This window comes from Thunnus thynnus, chromosome 1, assembly GCF_963924715.1.
Source record: "Thunnus thynnus chromosome 1, fThuThy2.1, whole genome shotgun sequence".
Classification (NCBI taxonomy): Eukaryota; Metazoa; Chordata; class Actinopteri; order Scombriformes; family Scombridae; genus Thunnus; species Thunnus thynnus.
Window position 1 is genome coordinate 11,884,221 of NC_089517.1, and position 18,360 is coordinate 11,902,580.

Below are 18,360 nucleotides of genomic sequence, written 5' to 3' on the forward strand. Positions count from 1 at the left end.
ATGCCCGCAGACACCCGCTGTGGCGGGACTGTCAGAGTCAGTAACACGGGTCAGTGGCGGTGCCACGTGGGAGAGCTCATTTCTGGTAAGACGGCCCTCTGCCTGCCTGCTCCAGACCCAACAACATCAGAACCACTGCAGGGGATGCGGACCTGAGCCAGGACCCAGAGGAACATGGAGTACTCTGAGACTGCATCAGGTCACAGCCTCCTGGAGGTTTTCAGCCTGAGACTTACATTTTGATCTGTCAAATTTGTTAAATAAGTTAAATTCAATTGTGAATATAAATCACAAAGTTACTTTGTCATATAGATTAGTCACTGTATGTTCTCACAACTATAACCATCTGTTTGACTGTAGACCTTTCTGTATTTCCCTCCCTCCTTCTATCTCTTCCTTGGTTGACTTGGCTTCAATTTCTGTTCCTCCTGCAGGAGACATTCCTCCCTCTCGCTCTCTCTCTCTCTCTCTCTCTCTCTCGCTCTCTCTCTCTCTCTCTCTTCTCCCTTGTCACTGTTGATCGCAGGAAAGTCAGAGCCAGACTGTTAAAACAGACCTAATGTCAATCTATGCACATCCAGGCGTGTGCAGATTTGTGTGTTAGTCTGTGTATTGCCTTCTTGCCCCTGTGCTGAGTTTACTCTAGCATCTCTGTGTCATTTCTTTTGTTTTGCAGACGAAAGGAATCTGTGTACTAATGTGTATAAGTTTACTTGTGTGTGTGTGTGTGTGTGTGTGTGTGTGTGTGTGTGTGTGTGTGTGTGTGCGCGCGTGTGCGTGCGTGCGTGTGTGTGTGTAAAGGTCAGTATTAATCATATGCTCTGTATGTACAGATGTGGATGAGTGCCAGGCCATCCCTGGCATCTGTCAAGGAGGAAACTGTATCAACACAGTGGGATCCTTTGAATGTAAATGCCCCGCTGGGCACAAGTTCAACGAGGTCTCACAGAAATGTGAAGGTAAGAATCAAGCCTGGAGCAGTCATAGTAAAACTGTGAAGTGTCTGACTTTCAGTGTTAGTTTGAATGACAGAGTAGACAAAAAAATACACGGGTTTCAAGTTTAATTAACAATGTGAAAGTAGAGTTTGGAGCCACATCCGCTGGGTCGTGGTTACCTTCACCTCAGTCGTGGTGTACTGATTATTACTTTGGGGGGAAAGACCACACGTAAGCCTCTTTGCCCATCCCTTAAAATCCGGTTAATTAAACCAAAGCAACACTCTTTCTCTCAGTAATTTGATCCAAACTAATTTTTATTATAACACTTAATTGTGAGGCTTGAATGAGTTTATTTGTTTTTTCCCCAATACTTATGTTAAAACAGCTTCTCAGCCAGGTATATCAATGAAGATTACAGCCAGATGTAATTTTGAAAGAACGTTTTTTTCCTATAAGGCTGGAGTGCCTAATTGTCAACTTGTGCCTGGCTTTTAGAATTGTTAAATCACAATATTGTCTTATTTTCTACTTTATATTTAAGACCACTGAGAGACTCACAATATTTTCTAGTGTTCCTTACTTGTAAAATGTTTAATAAAATCCTTCTCTCAGGATCACCTCTGTTCTCCCACAAATAAAGACCTACAGTTCGACTGAAAAATATTGGCTCATTAAGACATGAATATGACAATTTCCAGACCAAGTTTAACTCTGGGCTGGAATCTAGTGAAACAGACTGAGCAGGGTTTTTGTGGCATTCATTTGAAGAGTAAAATATGTGCTATTTTATGCCCAGAAATAATTGTCGGAAAACTTCTGGACTGTGTAAAAGACGTTTTAAACGGGTCTGCGTTACACTATATTGTGCCTGATGATGTGCACTTGGTGGTTAACGGTGCTAACAGAAGAGCAGCTACTGAGGCTCCTGGATTTAATATCCTGTGACATTGTCTTATTTCCATTGTCTTTGCCAACACATGCTCTAGTCACTCTCACAGACATTCACGTTTCAAATTAGTTTCCAGTTTAATCACTTTCATCGACAGTTATGATTACTATGCAGTTTTTAGCAGCATAGAATCAATAAAAAACTAAATGGTAACAAACAACCAGGGAGGAATTGAGAGATGAGAAACTGAGAAATAAATTGTTCTCCTCTCCTCTCCTCTCCTCTCCTCTCCTCTCCTCTCCTCTCCTCTCCTCTCCTCTCCTCTCCTCTCCTTTCCTGTCCTCCCCTCTGCTCTCCTCTTCTCTCCTTTCCTCTCTTGTCCTGTCCTGTCCTGTCCTCTCCTCTCTTCTCCTCTCCTTTCCTTTCCTGTCCTCTCCTCTCCTCTCCTCTCCTTTCCTGTCCTCTCCTTTCCTCTCCTCCCCTCTGCTCTCCTCTTCTCTCCTTTCCTCTCCTGTCCTGTCCTCTCCTCTCTTCTCCTCTTCTCTCCTGTCCTGTCCTCTCCTCTCCTCTCTTGTCCTCTCCTCTCCTCTCCTCCCCTCTGCTCTCCTCTTCTCTCCTTTCCTCTCTTGTCCTGTCCTGTCCTGTCCTCTCCTCTCTTCTCCTCTCCTTTCCTTTCCTCTCCTCTCCTCCCCTCTGCTCTCCTCTTCTCTCCTGTCCTGTCCTGTCCTCTCCTCTCTTCTCCTCTCCTCTCCTCTCCTCTCCTCTCCTCTCCTCTCCTCTCCTCTCCTGTAGATCTGGACGAGTGTTCAAACATCCCAGGTCTCTGCGGCGTAGGTGAATGCTCTAATACTGTTGGCAGCTACTTCTGCAAGTGTCCCCAGGGATATTACACCTCAGTGGACGGGTCCAAGTGTGTAGGTGAGTCCTCTGTTATACTGGATGTCACATTCCCCCAAAAGATAATTGACTATTTTGTATTTACTTTGGTTAATTGTTTCTAGGATAGATCAAATATGAGAGAAAGCATTTTAGCAAAAAAGGTGCTGCCTCATTCTCTCTCTCCTTTCCACCCCATTTTGGTTCTTCTCCCTTTTTGCCTGGCAATGAGAGCAGAAAGTACTGAAATGGGTCCAATGTTCCAGCTGGTAGAATTTAGGTCAGTAGTCACTTGCTTGTTTCTAGTTCCACAACAATGAGCTATATTTTCTTCAAACGGAGGAGGGGAAGTGATGAGAGAAGCGAAGTGGACTGCTCTTGTGTGTCAGGCCCATTTTTACTCACTTAGGTGACTTTGTTTTTTGACATCATGATTGGAGGAAGTGAAGTGTGTGTGTGTCTGTCTGTCAGTTGTGAACAGTGAAGTGTGTCCAGTCCACATAACAGTGTGCGCATACAGACATACACACCATCTCTAGAAGAGCCTGTAAAGCCTGCAAGTTCAGCTCAGTTTGACCCAAAACAGACCAGGGAGGAATTTGGGTCAGAATGGTCCATTAGATGTGCGCGCACATACTCACATGTGCATGCGTACACACACAAACATATGCAAACTCATGCTCACATTACCCCCCCAGGAGAGGATGTTTGTGAGGAAGGAATGTCTGAGTTTTTCGCTCCAGAAAAACTGTTGCGCCAAACATTTTAGTCTGTTTCCCATGCAGCAACACTCCACGTAGGAACATCCACTCTGGCCCCTCAAGGTCCCAACTGTTTTTCCTCCAACCAACTTTGTGCTTGCCTGACATTTTGTCGAACTTAACCAAGCAATCATTAGTGGAGCCTGTCAGTTTCACCATACGAATACGTTGGATGGACTGGGTGTGAAACAAGACATGATATATTTATGTTAATAGGGAACCTGAGTATTAGTCATGCTGGTGTACAGTGCCAGAAACTGCAGGATGTAGGAAAGGTTCTCATAAATAGGAAGTTATGACTATTGGAAGTGGCTTCCATCTTCCAAATGATGGAAAATCTGAAGCCCCAGCGACCATTTTTTGATTGTACTCTTGCCAATTTGCTCAACATGCAGACAACACATGTCATATTCCATACACCACAGTTAGTTCAACTGACCTTATGCTGTGTTGTTTCCCACAGATGCTCGTGGTGGGTACTGCTATGCTAGCCTGTTGAACGGGCGCTGCGCCAACCAAAACTCGCAGCTGTTGACCAAAATGCAGTGCTGCTGTGATAGTGGACGCTGCTGGTCGGATGGGTCCACCCCTGAAATGTGTCCCATTCGTGGAACAGGTGGGGTCACTCACACTTACATGGCTTGAAATTTCTTGCTTTCATCTATGTTTCTTCATGTCTCAATACACAGCTAACTCTTTTACATGTGCTCATTTTAGAGGAGTACCAGAAACTGTGCATTCAGATACCTGATAGGAATGGTGCAGGTCGTGTCCCAGGGGGCCCCGAGATACCGGAAATCTATCCAATTCCATTTCCTGGTCCAGCTCCTGGTCCTGGTCAAATTCCCATCCAGATTCCAGGCCCTCCCCAAATTCCAAGACCAGTCCCATATCCAGGCATGTTACCTATACAGCCTCTTCCAGGTGTGCTGCTGTTTTCTGTCTGCTGTGTTTGTTTTACACATTTACACTTCCACACAGGCAGGTCTTTAAAGTTGATTTGTGCTATATTAGCTTATAAGTCACACTTTCTCTTCTGATTCAGTGGATGTGCAATGCTCGACCACCCACTAGCCTTGTGTTGCCATGTTCAAAGTCCCAGTTCTGAGCAATAACAACCCGCACCCTAGAACTAATGAGCTACATGTTAATGATGGAAAATGTTGACTAAGACTTCAGTTGTTCTGTGAGGCAGGGCTACTTGTTTCATTTGAGTATTGCTGTAAAGATATTCAGAGAATATACGCAGAAAACGTATCTAAAAGGTAACAGTAAATGTTTCTGACCAGAGTCAGACCATATCAAGAGTTTAATTAGCCATGTGCACAATCTTCCACAACTTCCTCTGGAACAACTTCCTCTATTTTGCATTTGGCACAGTTTAGGCTTCTCTCAAGAAATTCAAGCATTTTTTTTACCTTAGTGATAATGACCGTGGGTCCTGCCAGAGCTGGCCACACAGCATGTAGATAAGTTTGGCAATGCAAGATTACACACTTTACATTAATACATTAGCAGTACCTTTAGTACCTATCATTTCTGTTAAAACAAATATCTTATTAAGATGATATACTTAATTCCATTTAGTCATCCCGTTACTGAAGGAATATGCTGCATTTTATGATCCACTGGTAATATAAAGTATGTGTGTGAATGTCTCTATCAGGTCCTCCGCTAATCCTACCCCAGAATATCACCAACATGTGTCAGGCCTTCCGCAACCTCTGCCTGAATGGCAGGTGCATCCCCATGCCTAGCATTGGTTACCGCTGTGAGTGCAACATGGGCTTCAAGTTGGATGCAAGGGGAGAGTGCATCGGTAAGTTACTGAGAGATTGGGGATGTTTCTCAAGCACCAGTTTGGACGTACGTAAAGGTAAAGAAGGTTTATGCGCTCTATGTTTGTCCTTCAGATGATGATGAATGTGAGAGAAGCCCGTGTACACATGGAGAGTGTGTGAACACCCCTGGGTCTTACATCTGTCAGTGTCCTGCTGGATTCCAGACCACTGCGACCAGGACAGAGTGTCGAGGTGACACGCACACACACATTTACACACACATATACACACACACAAATAAGATGTATGTGTTTACGGTTCTATTTGATTCTGCCAGATCTGGATGAGTGTGTGGCCAATGGTCGTATCTGCAACAATGGCCGCTGTGTGAACACTGAGGGCAGCTTCCACTGTGTCTGCAACGCTGGATTCGAGATCTCAGCAGATGGCAAAAACTGTCAAGGTCTGTCAAGTTCAGAAATCTACATTTATGGGGACGTATTTAAAGGGTAGTTTTCTGTATTGAACACAGTATGTGTAATATTTATATTTAATGGACCGTGGATCTGTTAGAGGTGGTGATTTAAAACCAATGCCTGAAGGAGGCATGTGCTTTTAGAGACAGGATATTAAAAGACCGTGCTGGTGGTTTTGTGTGTTTCAGCCCATTAACTACAAAATATGTATACTTTATATTTCTACCAACCTTTTTCCAAAGGACTCCAGGACTTTTATTAATATTTACTTCCTACCTTACAGGAATCCATTTGTTTCCATTCATTTCTGTACGCTATAAAAATTAACTAGCAGAGTCTTGAACTGTGATTTAGATAAGTCATCCATCACGGGGAACATTTTGTCGCCATCATATTTTTTGGTCAGATTTATAGACGCATTGTAATGACGTTTTAAGCATGGAGTGTTCTGAAAACTCTGCCAGTTGTTTTGTTTGATCTAATATTGAACAGTTGGCTGCTCAAATGCAACATTTTTAAGATTATGCTGATGTCAATGTTTGCTTAGTGTTTGTTTTCTGTACTTTATTTTCTGTCAGCATTAATAGCATAAATGTAGTGATTTGGAAATCAACTATACAATGTATGAGTGTCTTTTAATGAGCAGGGTTAGGAAAATAGTCATAGTTGTAGTTAATCTCTGGTCAGTGAAGTATTTGCAATTTGTTATTTATTGACTTAACTATACAAAACCACCAGTTGGAGTCTTTAAGCAGTAGATCTTCCTTAAGCGCACTTAAATCCATCAATTTGTTTCTGTTCATCCGCAGACCAGGACGAGTGTCTGATCAGGAACATGTGCCTCAACGGAATGTGCATCAACGAAGATGGCAGCTTTAAATGCATCTGTAAACATGGCTTCCTGCTGGACACCAGTGGACGCATGTGTGTAGGTGTGTTTGTCAGAAAGCCTGCAACCTTGTCAGATCATCACATCTCCACGTTCTCTTTTTCACTGGCTGCATCACGATTATTATTATTGACTTTCATTTTCAGCTAGTTTGGAAGTTGGCTACTACTCTGGCATGTTAGTGTTTCTTTATGTGAGTCTTAACACACAGGGCAAAAATCCCCCTAAAAGCCTTGGAAAAATCCCTCAGTATCCTGGCAGGCCAGCTGGACATGTGGATAGTTGGGGCCCGCCTGTTCTGAGATTTGCTAGCAGACAGTCTTCCCTAAACATGTTCAGCGCAAGGAGAAAGGAGATTTGGGCTTCTCAAAAAATTGATAAAACATGTCAGAAGAGGCTTCGATTAGAAGATGGAAATGTGCTTCAGGATAAGTTAAATCGCTACCATTTAACACGTGACTTATAAGTCTCATACAGTATCGAGCTATTTGATCGACTGTATATTTCCATTATCCAACGCTGTATGTAAACAAAAATCAAACAGAAAATTACAATGAATTAATATAATGATGAGAAGAGATACCACAAAGGTCAATTAAGCTAACCAGTACCACCTAACAAAATGTCTTTTCAATGTGAAACCTGCAACCATTTTGTTCCACGTGTCTTTGGATACAGACGTTTGATCTCAGAGACGCTGACCCGGTTAAGTCATAGCTAAATAAATAAATAGACGAGTAGGGTGTGGGTAAAGTGTGCTGATGTATGCAATCACTAATGAAATGTGTAGTCTGAAGGGGCCCTGGAGCCTCATTGTCTCTATCTGCAGCCGAGGAAAAATGTCTCTCTGTCCTCCAACACACCCAGACAGAACACACACACACACACAAAAACACACACACAAAAACACACACATATGCGTTCATGCCATATTATTGTTTACGCTCATTATGATAATTATTGTAATACGCTGATGGGATCGAGGGGAAAGGGAAGTGTGTTTTCTTAGCTGAGGTCATAAAACTGAAACTTTTGCTTCACTTTTCAGTGAATCAAATACCTGAGGACTTGTGTACACACTACTTTAGTTTGGAATTGATTTATTTGAATAATTTTCACTTGCTGAAGGAGCGTATGTGAAGAAATGAGTCTGTGATATAACCTACTCCACTCCCTGAATCCCTGTGCTTTCCTGTATCTGCTTCTAGACATTGATGAATGTGAGACTCCGGGCATGTGTATGAACGGCCACTGCGTCAACACAGAGGGATCGTTCCGTTGTGAGTGTATGGCTGGAATGGCGGTGGGCCTGGATGGGCGGGTCTGTGTTGGTAAGTAACTTTAAGAGTTGTCTGTTTTCAGGAATGGTTCATGTGTTCCCTTTTGGATACTATGGCAAACAGTTATCTCTCATTAATCTGCTCAGGAGCAACATCCTCTTATAGGTATACAGTACATGTAGCTATGTAGGCACGCATTTTGTTTCAGGAGTTACTGAAGGGAACAAATACACCCTCTTTGTGTGTGGCATGTGTTTTCTCTGCAACAACAAAGAGAAGATGACCATTCAATATATCTAGCAATATTTAGTTTTATTTTTTAACCTAGTACAACCTGTCTTTGGGAAAGAATTGAGCCCTCTGCAAGCACAACCCATGCAGGCTACTATGTGCCTGTCTCCCACAGGTATAATTGGACAAAGCATTTGTCAATATATGCTGGTCCCACTTTTTAAGCACTTGAAGCACAGAGTGATTATCCTTTCAAAACTGATTAGTCTCACCCATCGTTTAATCAGTATAACCACAACACAATCATTTTCCAATTCAGTGATAAAATAAGCAAAAGTCAGAGTTGCAAAAAATTGCTTATAACTTACTTATCGTGTTAACTTGTTGCAGCCATACGCTCACTATCAATAGTGAAGTCACTATCAATTGAGAGCATGTGTTGATCAATATTGATTTTTGACATATTGATCTTGATCATGACTCGCATGTTTCTTTTAGTTTCTCCTCCTTATGCTCCAGTTCTCCTTGACTGGCACATGGAGAGCAGATCTGTTTATTCCTTTATTTTCAACATTCCTACATTCCCCCAAATGACATTTCTTTGTGTATTGTTTGAGAAGTGTTGAAATGCTGTTGTTCGGTCTGGGTGAGTTTTCGTCAGAATGATATCAGTGCAGGAGAATGCCTCAAATCCCTGGATATTATGAAGAGAGAACAACCGTTTGTTTTGCCAGTGTTGTTGTTTATTGGAGCTACGGACTCTTGCCTCAACTTCTCTCTCTTTCACTCTGTCTCTAGCCTCTTTCCAGATCTCTTTACCTCATCTTTTACACACTTTCTTTCTGTCTTGTTTTGTCCATATGAAACAGACACACATATGCGCAGTACGTGTTATGGTGGCTACAAGCGAGGGCAGTGTGTTAGGCCTTTATTTGGAGCTGTGACCAAGTCTGAGTGCTGCTGCGCCAGCACCGAGTACGCCTACGGAGAGCCCTGCCAACCCTGCCCACCACAAAGCTCTGGTACGAATATTCAAATCACTCCACCCTTAACACATATGGAGCCACCTCCTGCTGCCTGACACACATACACTCACACAGACACACACATACAACTTGTGTTTAATTCAAAACACACCTATCGAAGTCAGGATGACCAGATCAAACACTTTGTTAGCTCTGACATACCAGCTTGGATTTCATAAATGACAGAATAGTGGTGATGAAGTTGTTTTACAGAGACGCCCACAGTTATGAGACAGTGGCAGCTTCCAAACACACGCGCGCACACACACACACACACACACATATCATTCAGTCACTTCTCATTAGTCCTGCCAATTAAAGTTTCTATATCAAAAGATGCCAGAGCTGCACCACATTAAGGAGATGGTTTTATTTACATCTAGGCTAAATGAGAAAGCATGGAAATGGATAATGATATGCTATTAAATGTCTTGCTTTGAGATTTCTTGGATTTTGGCAAATGTGATATTTTCTCAAACACTGTTATTTCTTCTTTTTTATCAACCAAACTGTGCTGTTTATGTGTTTTTTTTGCAGCTGAGTTCCTGGCTTTGTGCCCAAATGGCGCCGGCATAACTGGTGATGGAAGAGGTAATGCATGCACGTGTGTGTGTGTGTGTGTGTGTGTGTGTGTGTGTGTAATGTGTAGACTATGCAGGAGCCAAACAGGGCCATATAAATTAAAGACTATTATTAGTAAGGGTTTTTCCTACCCTGATGTTCAACAGGTTATTCTTTGCCTTCTCAGATATTAACGAGTGTGCCCTTGACCCCGACATCTGCCAGAATGGAGTGTGTGAGAATATGCTCAGGACATACAAATGCACCTGCAATGCAGGTTTTGAGGTAGACCTGACGGGCAAAAACTGTGTCGGTAGGTGAACTGCTCTGTAATGTCCTCAACATCTTTGAAAATTTAAAGTATACAGCCTTAAATCAAAATCCAGTGTGAGGACAGTATTCATGTCTGTCTGTGTTTTTCCTCAGATATTGATGAGTGTCTGATGAGCAGGCATCTGTGTGAAAACGGTCTGTGCAGGAACACACCAGGCAGTTTCACTTGTCAGTGTCCCAAAGGGTACCGCTTTGATTCTGACACAGACGTCTGCGAAGGTCAGAGATGCTTTCACTCTGTCGTACAATCTCCCCTAATCACTGAACATACTGTATCTATCTATTGGATTTATAAGTGATGGATAATTTGAAAAAAAATACATTGTTTGTCTCCCACAGATGTGAATGAGTGTGATTCTAGCCCGTGTGTAAACGGAGATTGTAGGAACAGCCAAGGGTCATTTGTGTGTTTGTGTTCGACGGGCAGCTCGCTGGACAGCACTGGGCTGGAGTGTATCGGTAAGTGAGCATTGTGTTGTTTGAGTTTGATTACAATTACAGCACTTTGATTGGAAAAATGTTTATTATTTATTAAATATCGAACTTATGAAATCCAGTGATTCTCTGTGATATTTGGAACTATTAGAATAAATAAGTTTAACATTGCATGCAGCTCAGTGATTAACTAGATTTAAGAAGAAATGTGTCACAAATTTATCTTAATAATCTTGAGAATGAAAGTCCACTGAAGCAGTTTTTCTGTCGGGCAAACAAGCCAATCAGCACTAATTACAATTGTAGACCAACTATGATGGTTATGTAAAGACAATAAGATATAAGATTAACAAAGTAAGTACTGAAATTTAGTGTCAAATAACATATACTGACTTTGCCAAACCAGCTCATGTTGACTTATGTGTTCACTTATCCTGCATAACTATCTAGTAACTGTTTGTTTGATGAAACAGAGACTACCAAGAGCACCTGTTGGCTGAAGATAGTCAATAATCGCTGTGAGGTCAACATAAACGGGGCTACACTTAAGTCGCACTGCTGTGCCACACTAGGAGAGGCCTGGAACAGCCCGTGTGCCAAATGTGAAAAAGGTGAGAAAGTGATTGATGTCAAGTGTCGATGTCAAGTAGGTCAACACTTCACTTTTTAGCGAACCACATTCTCATCTGAACTTCTATTGTGTGTCTTTCTCAGATCCAATCTGTAGTAAGGGCTTCGCTAGAGTCCGAGGAAATGTCTGTGAAGGTAAGATCTGCTTTGAAACAACGAAGACCTGGAAATTCAGATTTGCATTTCACTCCAGTAATGTGAATAATTTAAACTGATGGAGTTTTTGCTCTGTGGACTGTCAGATGTGGATGAGTGTCAAGTGTTTCCCGGAGTGTGTATCAACGGCAAGTGCATCAACACACCAGGCTCCTTTATCTGCCAGTGCCCTTCAGGAATGACTGTCGATGTCAGCGGCAGGATGTGCATTGGTGGGTACTGTAAATTTGTGTCCATGTGTGTTGGTATTGATGTCATTATGCTCTCGTAAATGTCATGTTTACTGACTGTACTTGTGCATTAAATGTATCTACATTATATTCTCACATCAAATTGTTGTAAAAGATGTGTCTGTGACTTCCAGACCTGCGTACGGAGCAGTGCTACTTGACCCATGAGGATGAGCGCTGTGGGGCTCCTATCTCAGGGAAACATCGTGTGGATGCCTGTTGTTGCTCAGTGGGTGTGGCCTGGGGCCCTGAGTGTGACGAGTGTCCGGAGAAGGGCACTCCAGAATACTCCCAGCTCTGTCCTCGTGGACCTGGCTTTTCCCACAGGGGTGACTTCATCAACGGCAGGCCCTTCCTCAAAGGTAACTGTACCGTCTACTGACTGCATCGATGGTCTGAGTGGTTACATACATTTGAAGATATGAGGAACACTGTTGGAATACTACGTCCTTTCTCTTACCTGTCCTTATCCCTTTACTCCTCTTAGATATAAATGAATGCAGGATGATAAACACCTTGTGCTCAAACGGGAGATGTAGAAACACCATCGGCAGCTTCCGGTGTCGCTGTGATAATGGATATGCTCTGGACTCAGATGAAAGGAATTGCACTGGTGAGTTGTGCTGAAGTAATGGGTCAATTAGCGGAATAGTTGATTGAAAGAAAATTAATCAGCAGCAATTTTGAAACTTGATTAAGGGTTTGAGTCATTAATTAAGTAAACAGTCAAATATTTGTTGGTCCCAGCTTTGCAAATGTGAGAATTTGCCACTTTTCTCTGTTTTATATCATCACATATTGAATATATTTGGGTTTTGGGCATTTGGTCTAACAAAACAAACAATTGGAATATGCCATTTATAGCTCTGGGTAATTGTGAGCATATTTGTGAGCATATTTTACTATTTTGTGACATTTAAAAGACTAAACAATAAAAGGATTAACAGAAAAATAAAAAAATAGATTAATCAGTAATGATAATGATCAATTAGTTGCAGCTCTACTGGTATGTACAACAGAGTTCATAAACTGTACCATGGCTACCTCAGTGATTACAAAGACTAGATTTTAGCTCGCTACATGTATGTTAGCTGCTCTTTTTTATCCAACATGTTTGTTCAACATCAGCTATGACAATGGCATAGCTCCACTGTCTAGCCATTCTTCATCAGTCCCCCTTCTGAATCCCTCTGCCAACACTAATTACAGGAAAGTGGTGTAAAGCTATTGCCTACATCCAGCTCATTCAGTCTAATGGGAGTCTGGCTGCTTTGGGCTTGTTGGAGCTGGTCCCTGTAGTCTGGTTAGCTACATTATTGCTCTGTTGAAACATGCACACATCATTTAGGTTTAAATATCAGTACTGCAGCTTTATTCTGAAATAATGTATATGCTCCTTGTAAGTAAGCGATATCTGGGACATTTTAACCCCCATTTGTGTGAGATCCCAGTCCCAGTCTTAGTGCAGGTCTCTGTTGAATGTTCCAAAATTGTGAATTAAAATACAAAGGGGATGAAGACCTTTGGAAGAACCTGCCTGAAGAGCTTAAGCTGCCCAAATATGCATCATCCTGAAACTCAACCACTAAACCCATTTTATAGTCTTGCTTGTTTAAACTTTTGTAAAATATTTTTGACTTTTATGCTTTGTTTGCTTTACTTACATTCCTTAGCTTTATTGCTTTTACTACTACTTTTAGTTATCTGTGTCTCACTTCTGTGACAATGACTTTGTAACTGTTTTGAAAATCACCATGAAAATGTTTTTATCTTATGTTGATTTTTATTTTTTTATTTTATTTCTTTAGTGAATATATAGAACTCACAAAATGAGTTTGTCTGCATGTGTGAATGTGTTAGAGAGACACTCTATGTTTCTGAATATTGTGGCATTCCTCTTTTCCCTGTAGACATCGACGAGTGCCGCATCTCTCCGGACCTGTGTGGACAGGGCAGGTGTGTCAACACGCCAGGAGATTTTGAATGTGAATGCTTTGAAGGATATGAGAGTGGCTTCATGATGATGAAAAACTGCATGGGTGAGTGATAAATCCTCTCACACCAACACCTGCAAACATACATACATTGAATCACCTCTTCAGCTTTAGATGATTTGATCTCCTTACATGCAGAGACACAACACTTTCATATGAAATCATTTAGTCTGTGAGGACATGAGTGAGAAACTTCCCTTACAACTCTCTTGCACATCCTTTCAAAGTGGTAGCATCTGAGAGGAGAGCTGTGCCAACCTATAACGGTCTCTAAGGCTTTGTTCAGACTGCAGGCAAATCAGATTTGTTTCTCAAATCAGATCCTTCAGACAGACTGTCCGCACTGTTGTTTGCAAGTGATCAGATCGGACTTGTGTGTCCAGCCATCACCAACCTATCTGTATTGTTGCTGTATTAATGACGTAGGTGTCAGTAACTGCGTATGCTGGTGACGTGGCTTTCCAATGCATGAAGCATGAGAAATAGAGATCCATCATCCCCCAAAATGCCAGCAGATTATTTATTTCAGCATCTGTATGGATTCTGCTCAGCCTCAAGTAGGTCTATGTGCAGACTCGCACTATCTACACGACACACCCACTTTACCACATGACACACCCACTTGCTTAGTTGTTGTTGTTGTGTAGCATGCCATTATGGTAACAATATCAGGGCCTGTCATGTGGTAATGTGGGCATGTTGCGTATGTCTACAAGACTGCAGATAGACCCTTTTTGCTGCTGTGATGTACTTCTCGCTCTGGATTTGACGTCATGTTTGGCGTTGCGAGTGACAGAAAAGACACTTTGAAATCCAATTTGAGCAGTCAGAGCATCCGGACTGAGACGCATCTGTAGAAATCTGAAATCGCATTTCAAACCACCTCCAAATGTGGTTTGGATCCGATGTGCAAAAATCGCATTTCATGTGTTTTTTTTTGCTGTCCAGGCTTTCTAAAATCAATATGGATACAATGTGGATATGCCAAAAAACAGATTTGGGCTGGCAGTCTGAACAGGACTAAGTGTAGGGAAGTTCCTGCCTCACAACCCCAGTCTCAGTCACAACCCAGCCATCTCCTCCAGGCTCCCTCTTGGGCCATAAGCTCTGGATGAGGTGCTTAGGCTAACATGCCAGACCTGGAACTCACTGTTTAGATGGCTGATGTAATCTGAAATGTTCAGGCTGTGTGCATTTGTATATGTGTGTGTGTGTGTGAGAGAGAGAAGCAGAGTTTGACTGACTTTACTTAAACCCCTGCGGGGTGTTGAAAGGGTCTAGTCTGCACTGCACTGCAGCCCAAGTGTTGTCACAATCACTTCGCAAAATGGCTCCATAAAGTCTTAAAGATAATTGTTCTTTATTGCATACTTGACCTTCATGCAAGGGACACGCAATCAGCTGCCCAGCAAAATGATTTTATATGCAACTACAAGTCCTAATGTTCTGCCATCTGTGAAAATACTTAATGCTCTATTTCTGTTCTGGTCTGCCTTTGACGTCGTTTGATTAAAATTCTTGGGAGAAATCGTACACACAAAATGGTGAGTCTCAATACTTATGTTGGACTAAAGCCGTTGTCAGAGCAGAACTGGCGAGACGACAGTTACTCACATGCTGTGGCAAAAAAAACAGGCAGGACTGGAAATGTGGGGCAGGGTTGTAAACTTAAGTGGTTGTTGCTGACTGGATTAAGAGGCTAACAAAAGAATCAAAAAGTATCGAATTATACCCATTTTTAGCAAATATTTAATTTCTGTCACTGTTAGTCCCTGTCCTTGAAGTCACTGCCAGCCACGGAGCTGTTGTTTATATTAGTACTTCTTCATGCACATGACAGTCAAATTGGTGTATCACTTTTTTGCAGATCAAAATTCAACAAAGGTGAATTCTGATCTGCAAATTTGCCAGAAATTTGCCAAGCAGAGTCGCTTTACAACTGGAAACACAGTTTTCAATAGGCTCCATTTGAAATTAACCAGAAGGGAAACAAATATGTGGTGTGACTGAGCTCTAATACTGAATATGTCTACTTGTGTATGTGTGTGTGTATCTTCTTCCACTGTCAGACATCGACGAGTGTGAGCGTAATCCTCTGCTGTGCCGCGGAGGCGAATGTATAAACACCGAGGGAAGCTTCCAGTGTATGTGCCCCGAGGGACACGAGATCGCACCTGATGGCTCGGCCTGTCTAGGTGAGTGATGAGGTCATTGGAGAGGAGAGTTGGGTGAACTCTTCATCTCAGAACTTTTCCCTCCTTGCTTTTCTCTCCCCTCTTGGAGAAATTGGTGTAACAAAATGTAATTTCCTGAGAGATGAAAGAAAGACAAAATGGATGGAAAGATGATCAGTAAGGGGTGATATGTTGTCATAGAGCAGACATTGTGACTGAAAAGCGAGCTTTGGATCGTCTCCCTCCAATCGGCCTCAGTTTCTTCTTTCTTTCTCTGTGTGTGGGCTCACTGGGGCTCTGTGTAGGGGTGGAGGTGTTTAAGTGCATGTGTGGGATGTATATACATGTGATATATGGGCTGATATGAACTCTTAGACCAGTGTGTGTGTGTTTGCATGTACATTTAAATGTGCACACTAAGAAGAGTGCACTTAGACCATGACGTAGTAAAGACAAGAGATCCTAGTGGAAAGACGAATGTTGACTTTAGCATTTGAGAATTTATAGTTATTTAACAAAACAGAGCTTTGTGATTTTGACACTTTATTAGAATTTTTAATATTTTAAATGTCCTGAATACTATTTCTTTTTCTGAAAGTTTGGGTTGCAGCTTCCTTTAGGGGCTGGCCATTTATTTGTCTAGTTTTCATTGGATAAGTGATGAAGATTCAGCCATCTTGAAACGTACATATAGCCAGTTTTTTTTTTTTTACCCCTTCTGTAAGACACTAATGAATTTCCAGAGTGAATGAAGAGCAGACTTTTCCAGTGACTCAGTTTTGACAATTTATTTTTCACATTTAGTTCATTGGTTACTTGAACACCCAGTTGACTGGAGAAGTAGCAACAAAACACTGTTTCTACAAAGACAAAGGAAGAGCCAACTTTTCCAGTGTCGTCTATAGTTTCATAACTCCCATGTGTATAGCACTAAGCCCGCATTATTCAGTGGGTGTCATTCTGATGACCTAATGCGGTGCGTGAAGGTCTCAGTGACCTAATGCTCAATCACTGCCCCTTCAGCTCATTTATTTTCTTTATCGCCAGCCAAAGTAATAAAAGCAAAGAAAGCATTAATGAAAAGTGCGCACCTCATCCTCGCTGAGACAATAGTCTTCATTATATCTGATGAACTAACAGGCTGTAGTGCTACTATGATAATAATAATAATATATATTGTTTATATAGCAAATTTCATACAGACTGGTGTAAAACGGCATGCTTGATGATGTCAGATTTCTCGCTCTTCTTGTTCTTTTCATCACCATTAAGGCCTCAATCCATCATGAAACATCTGTTACAATTTTTAATCCACCACTGATTACTGGTCTCCAGTGTAGCTAACTGGTCTCAGGCAGGTGTTCAGTTAAATAGTTTATGCGCACAATCACACTTCAGAGCTCTCATAGTGCAAGTGGCCTTGCTCAATGGCATATTGAAAGGCAAGTGACTTACTCCTTTTACTCCATCCAGATTTGTGTTAATGGATTTAACTGCCAACCATCATGCAAACATGCTACTGGTACCTCCAGCTTTAAACGCGTGGCTTATTTTTATACTGTAGACATTTTATGTGTAATAATTTGTTGATTGCTTTGTTCTCTCATTCAGATATCAATGAATGTGAGTTGAGCGACAAACTCTGCAGACACGGCCAATGTGTCAATATGATCGGCCGCTACCAGTGTACCTGCGACACAGGATACAAGTCTACGGAGAACAGACTGGACTGCGTTGGTGCGTACTGAATACGTTACCGACTGTTTCCATACACAGATATACTTTTTGTGTTTTCATTGAGTAGTCTGAAGGTTGTATGCCAGCAGTATGTGACGGTGTGTTTTTATGGCTGTTAGACATCGATGAGTGTACCATTGAGAACGGTGGCTGTGAGACTTTCTGCACCAACTCAGAGGGCAGCTATGAGTGTAGCTGCCACAGTGGATACGCCCTGATGCCTGATCTGAGGAGCTGCACTGGTAAGTACCTGTAGCTGTATATCTTGTCTCTGCCTTTCATAATTCGTCTCTTATCTTCTGTCTGAGTATTATGCATTTCTAACATTCTTAAATGTACTTGTGCCTCATTTGTTAAGATGTGGCAACTAAATCAAATTGCAATGATAGGTTTTACTCGTCAGAACTTTGCATACATTGCGCATATGGTAGTACATAAATACTTCAAAGATTGTGTTTAGAGAGACGTGATTTAAGAGCAGGAATAAAGCAGCAGATCAAGAAAACTTGTTTATAGAGAGACTCTGCTGTGATTTGATTGGCACAAGTTCAAAGGAAGCACACAGTGGTCTGTCGAGGTAAAGGTTAACACTAAATTTTAAGATTTTCTGTTAGCTTTAAAATGTTACCAGCTAGTGATAGATGGGGCTTATAGATTAATCTAGCAAATATTACCAGCATTTCCAGTTTAGAGCATGTTAATTGTATACAGTGATATAAGCTTCATGTCTTGTTCATAGACTGACTCCTATTCCATACTAGAGACATATACAGACAGAGATCAAGGCAGCACAGTGGTAATTTGAGAGTAATTTGTGCAAAAGAAGAGCTAAGAATTACTTTACCCTTGCTCAGTATAATATTCAGTTTTCTGTGCGGCGCCAGCTGCACAACCCTTATCCTGGATTGGCCCTTGTGATTGCCAACCAGAATTTTTCCCTCTTGTATTCTGCCCTGTATAG

General features: G+C 41.8%; 1 protein-coding gene across 1 annotated transcript in view; it reads left to right on the forward strand.

Moving 5' to 3' along the window:
* Window positions 1–18,360, forward strand: part of fbn1 (fibrillin 1) — a 66,136-nt gene that overhangs the window by 13,755 nt on the left and 34,021 nt on the right. The window contains 23 exon segments of the mRNA XM_067584685.1: window positions 834–959; window positions 2,623–2,748; window positions 3,931–4,083; window positions 4,185–4,391; window positions 5,134–5,286; window positions 5,381–5,500; window positions 5,586–5,711; window positions 6,534–6,656; window positions 7,822–7,944; window positions 8,994–9,146; window positions 9,687–9,740; window positions 9,898–10,023; window positions 10,137–10,262; window positions 10,383–10,502; window positions 10,952–11,089; window positions 11,193–11,243; window positions 11,351–11,476; window positions 11,629–11,856; window positions 11,982–12,107; window positions 13,405–13,533; window positions 15,558–15,683; window positions 17,274–17,399; window positions 17,519–17,641. Of these exon segments, the coding sequence (XP_067440786.1) occupies window positions 834–959; window positions 2,623–2,748; window positions 3,931–4,083; window positions 4,185–4,391; window positions 5,134–5,286; window positions 5,381–5,500; window positions 5,586–5,711; window positions 6,534–6,656; window positions 7,822–7,944; window positions 8,994–9,146; window positions 9,687–9,740; window positions 9,898–10,023; window positions 10,137–10,262; window positions 10,383–10,502; window positions 10,952–11,089; window positions 11,193–11,243; window positions 11,351–11,476; window positions 11,629–11,856; window positions 11,982–12,107; window positions 13,405–13,533; window positions 15,558–15,683; window positions 17,274–17,399; window positions 17,519–17,641 (3,009 nt within the window).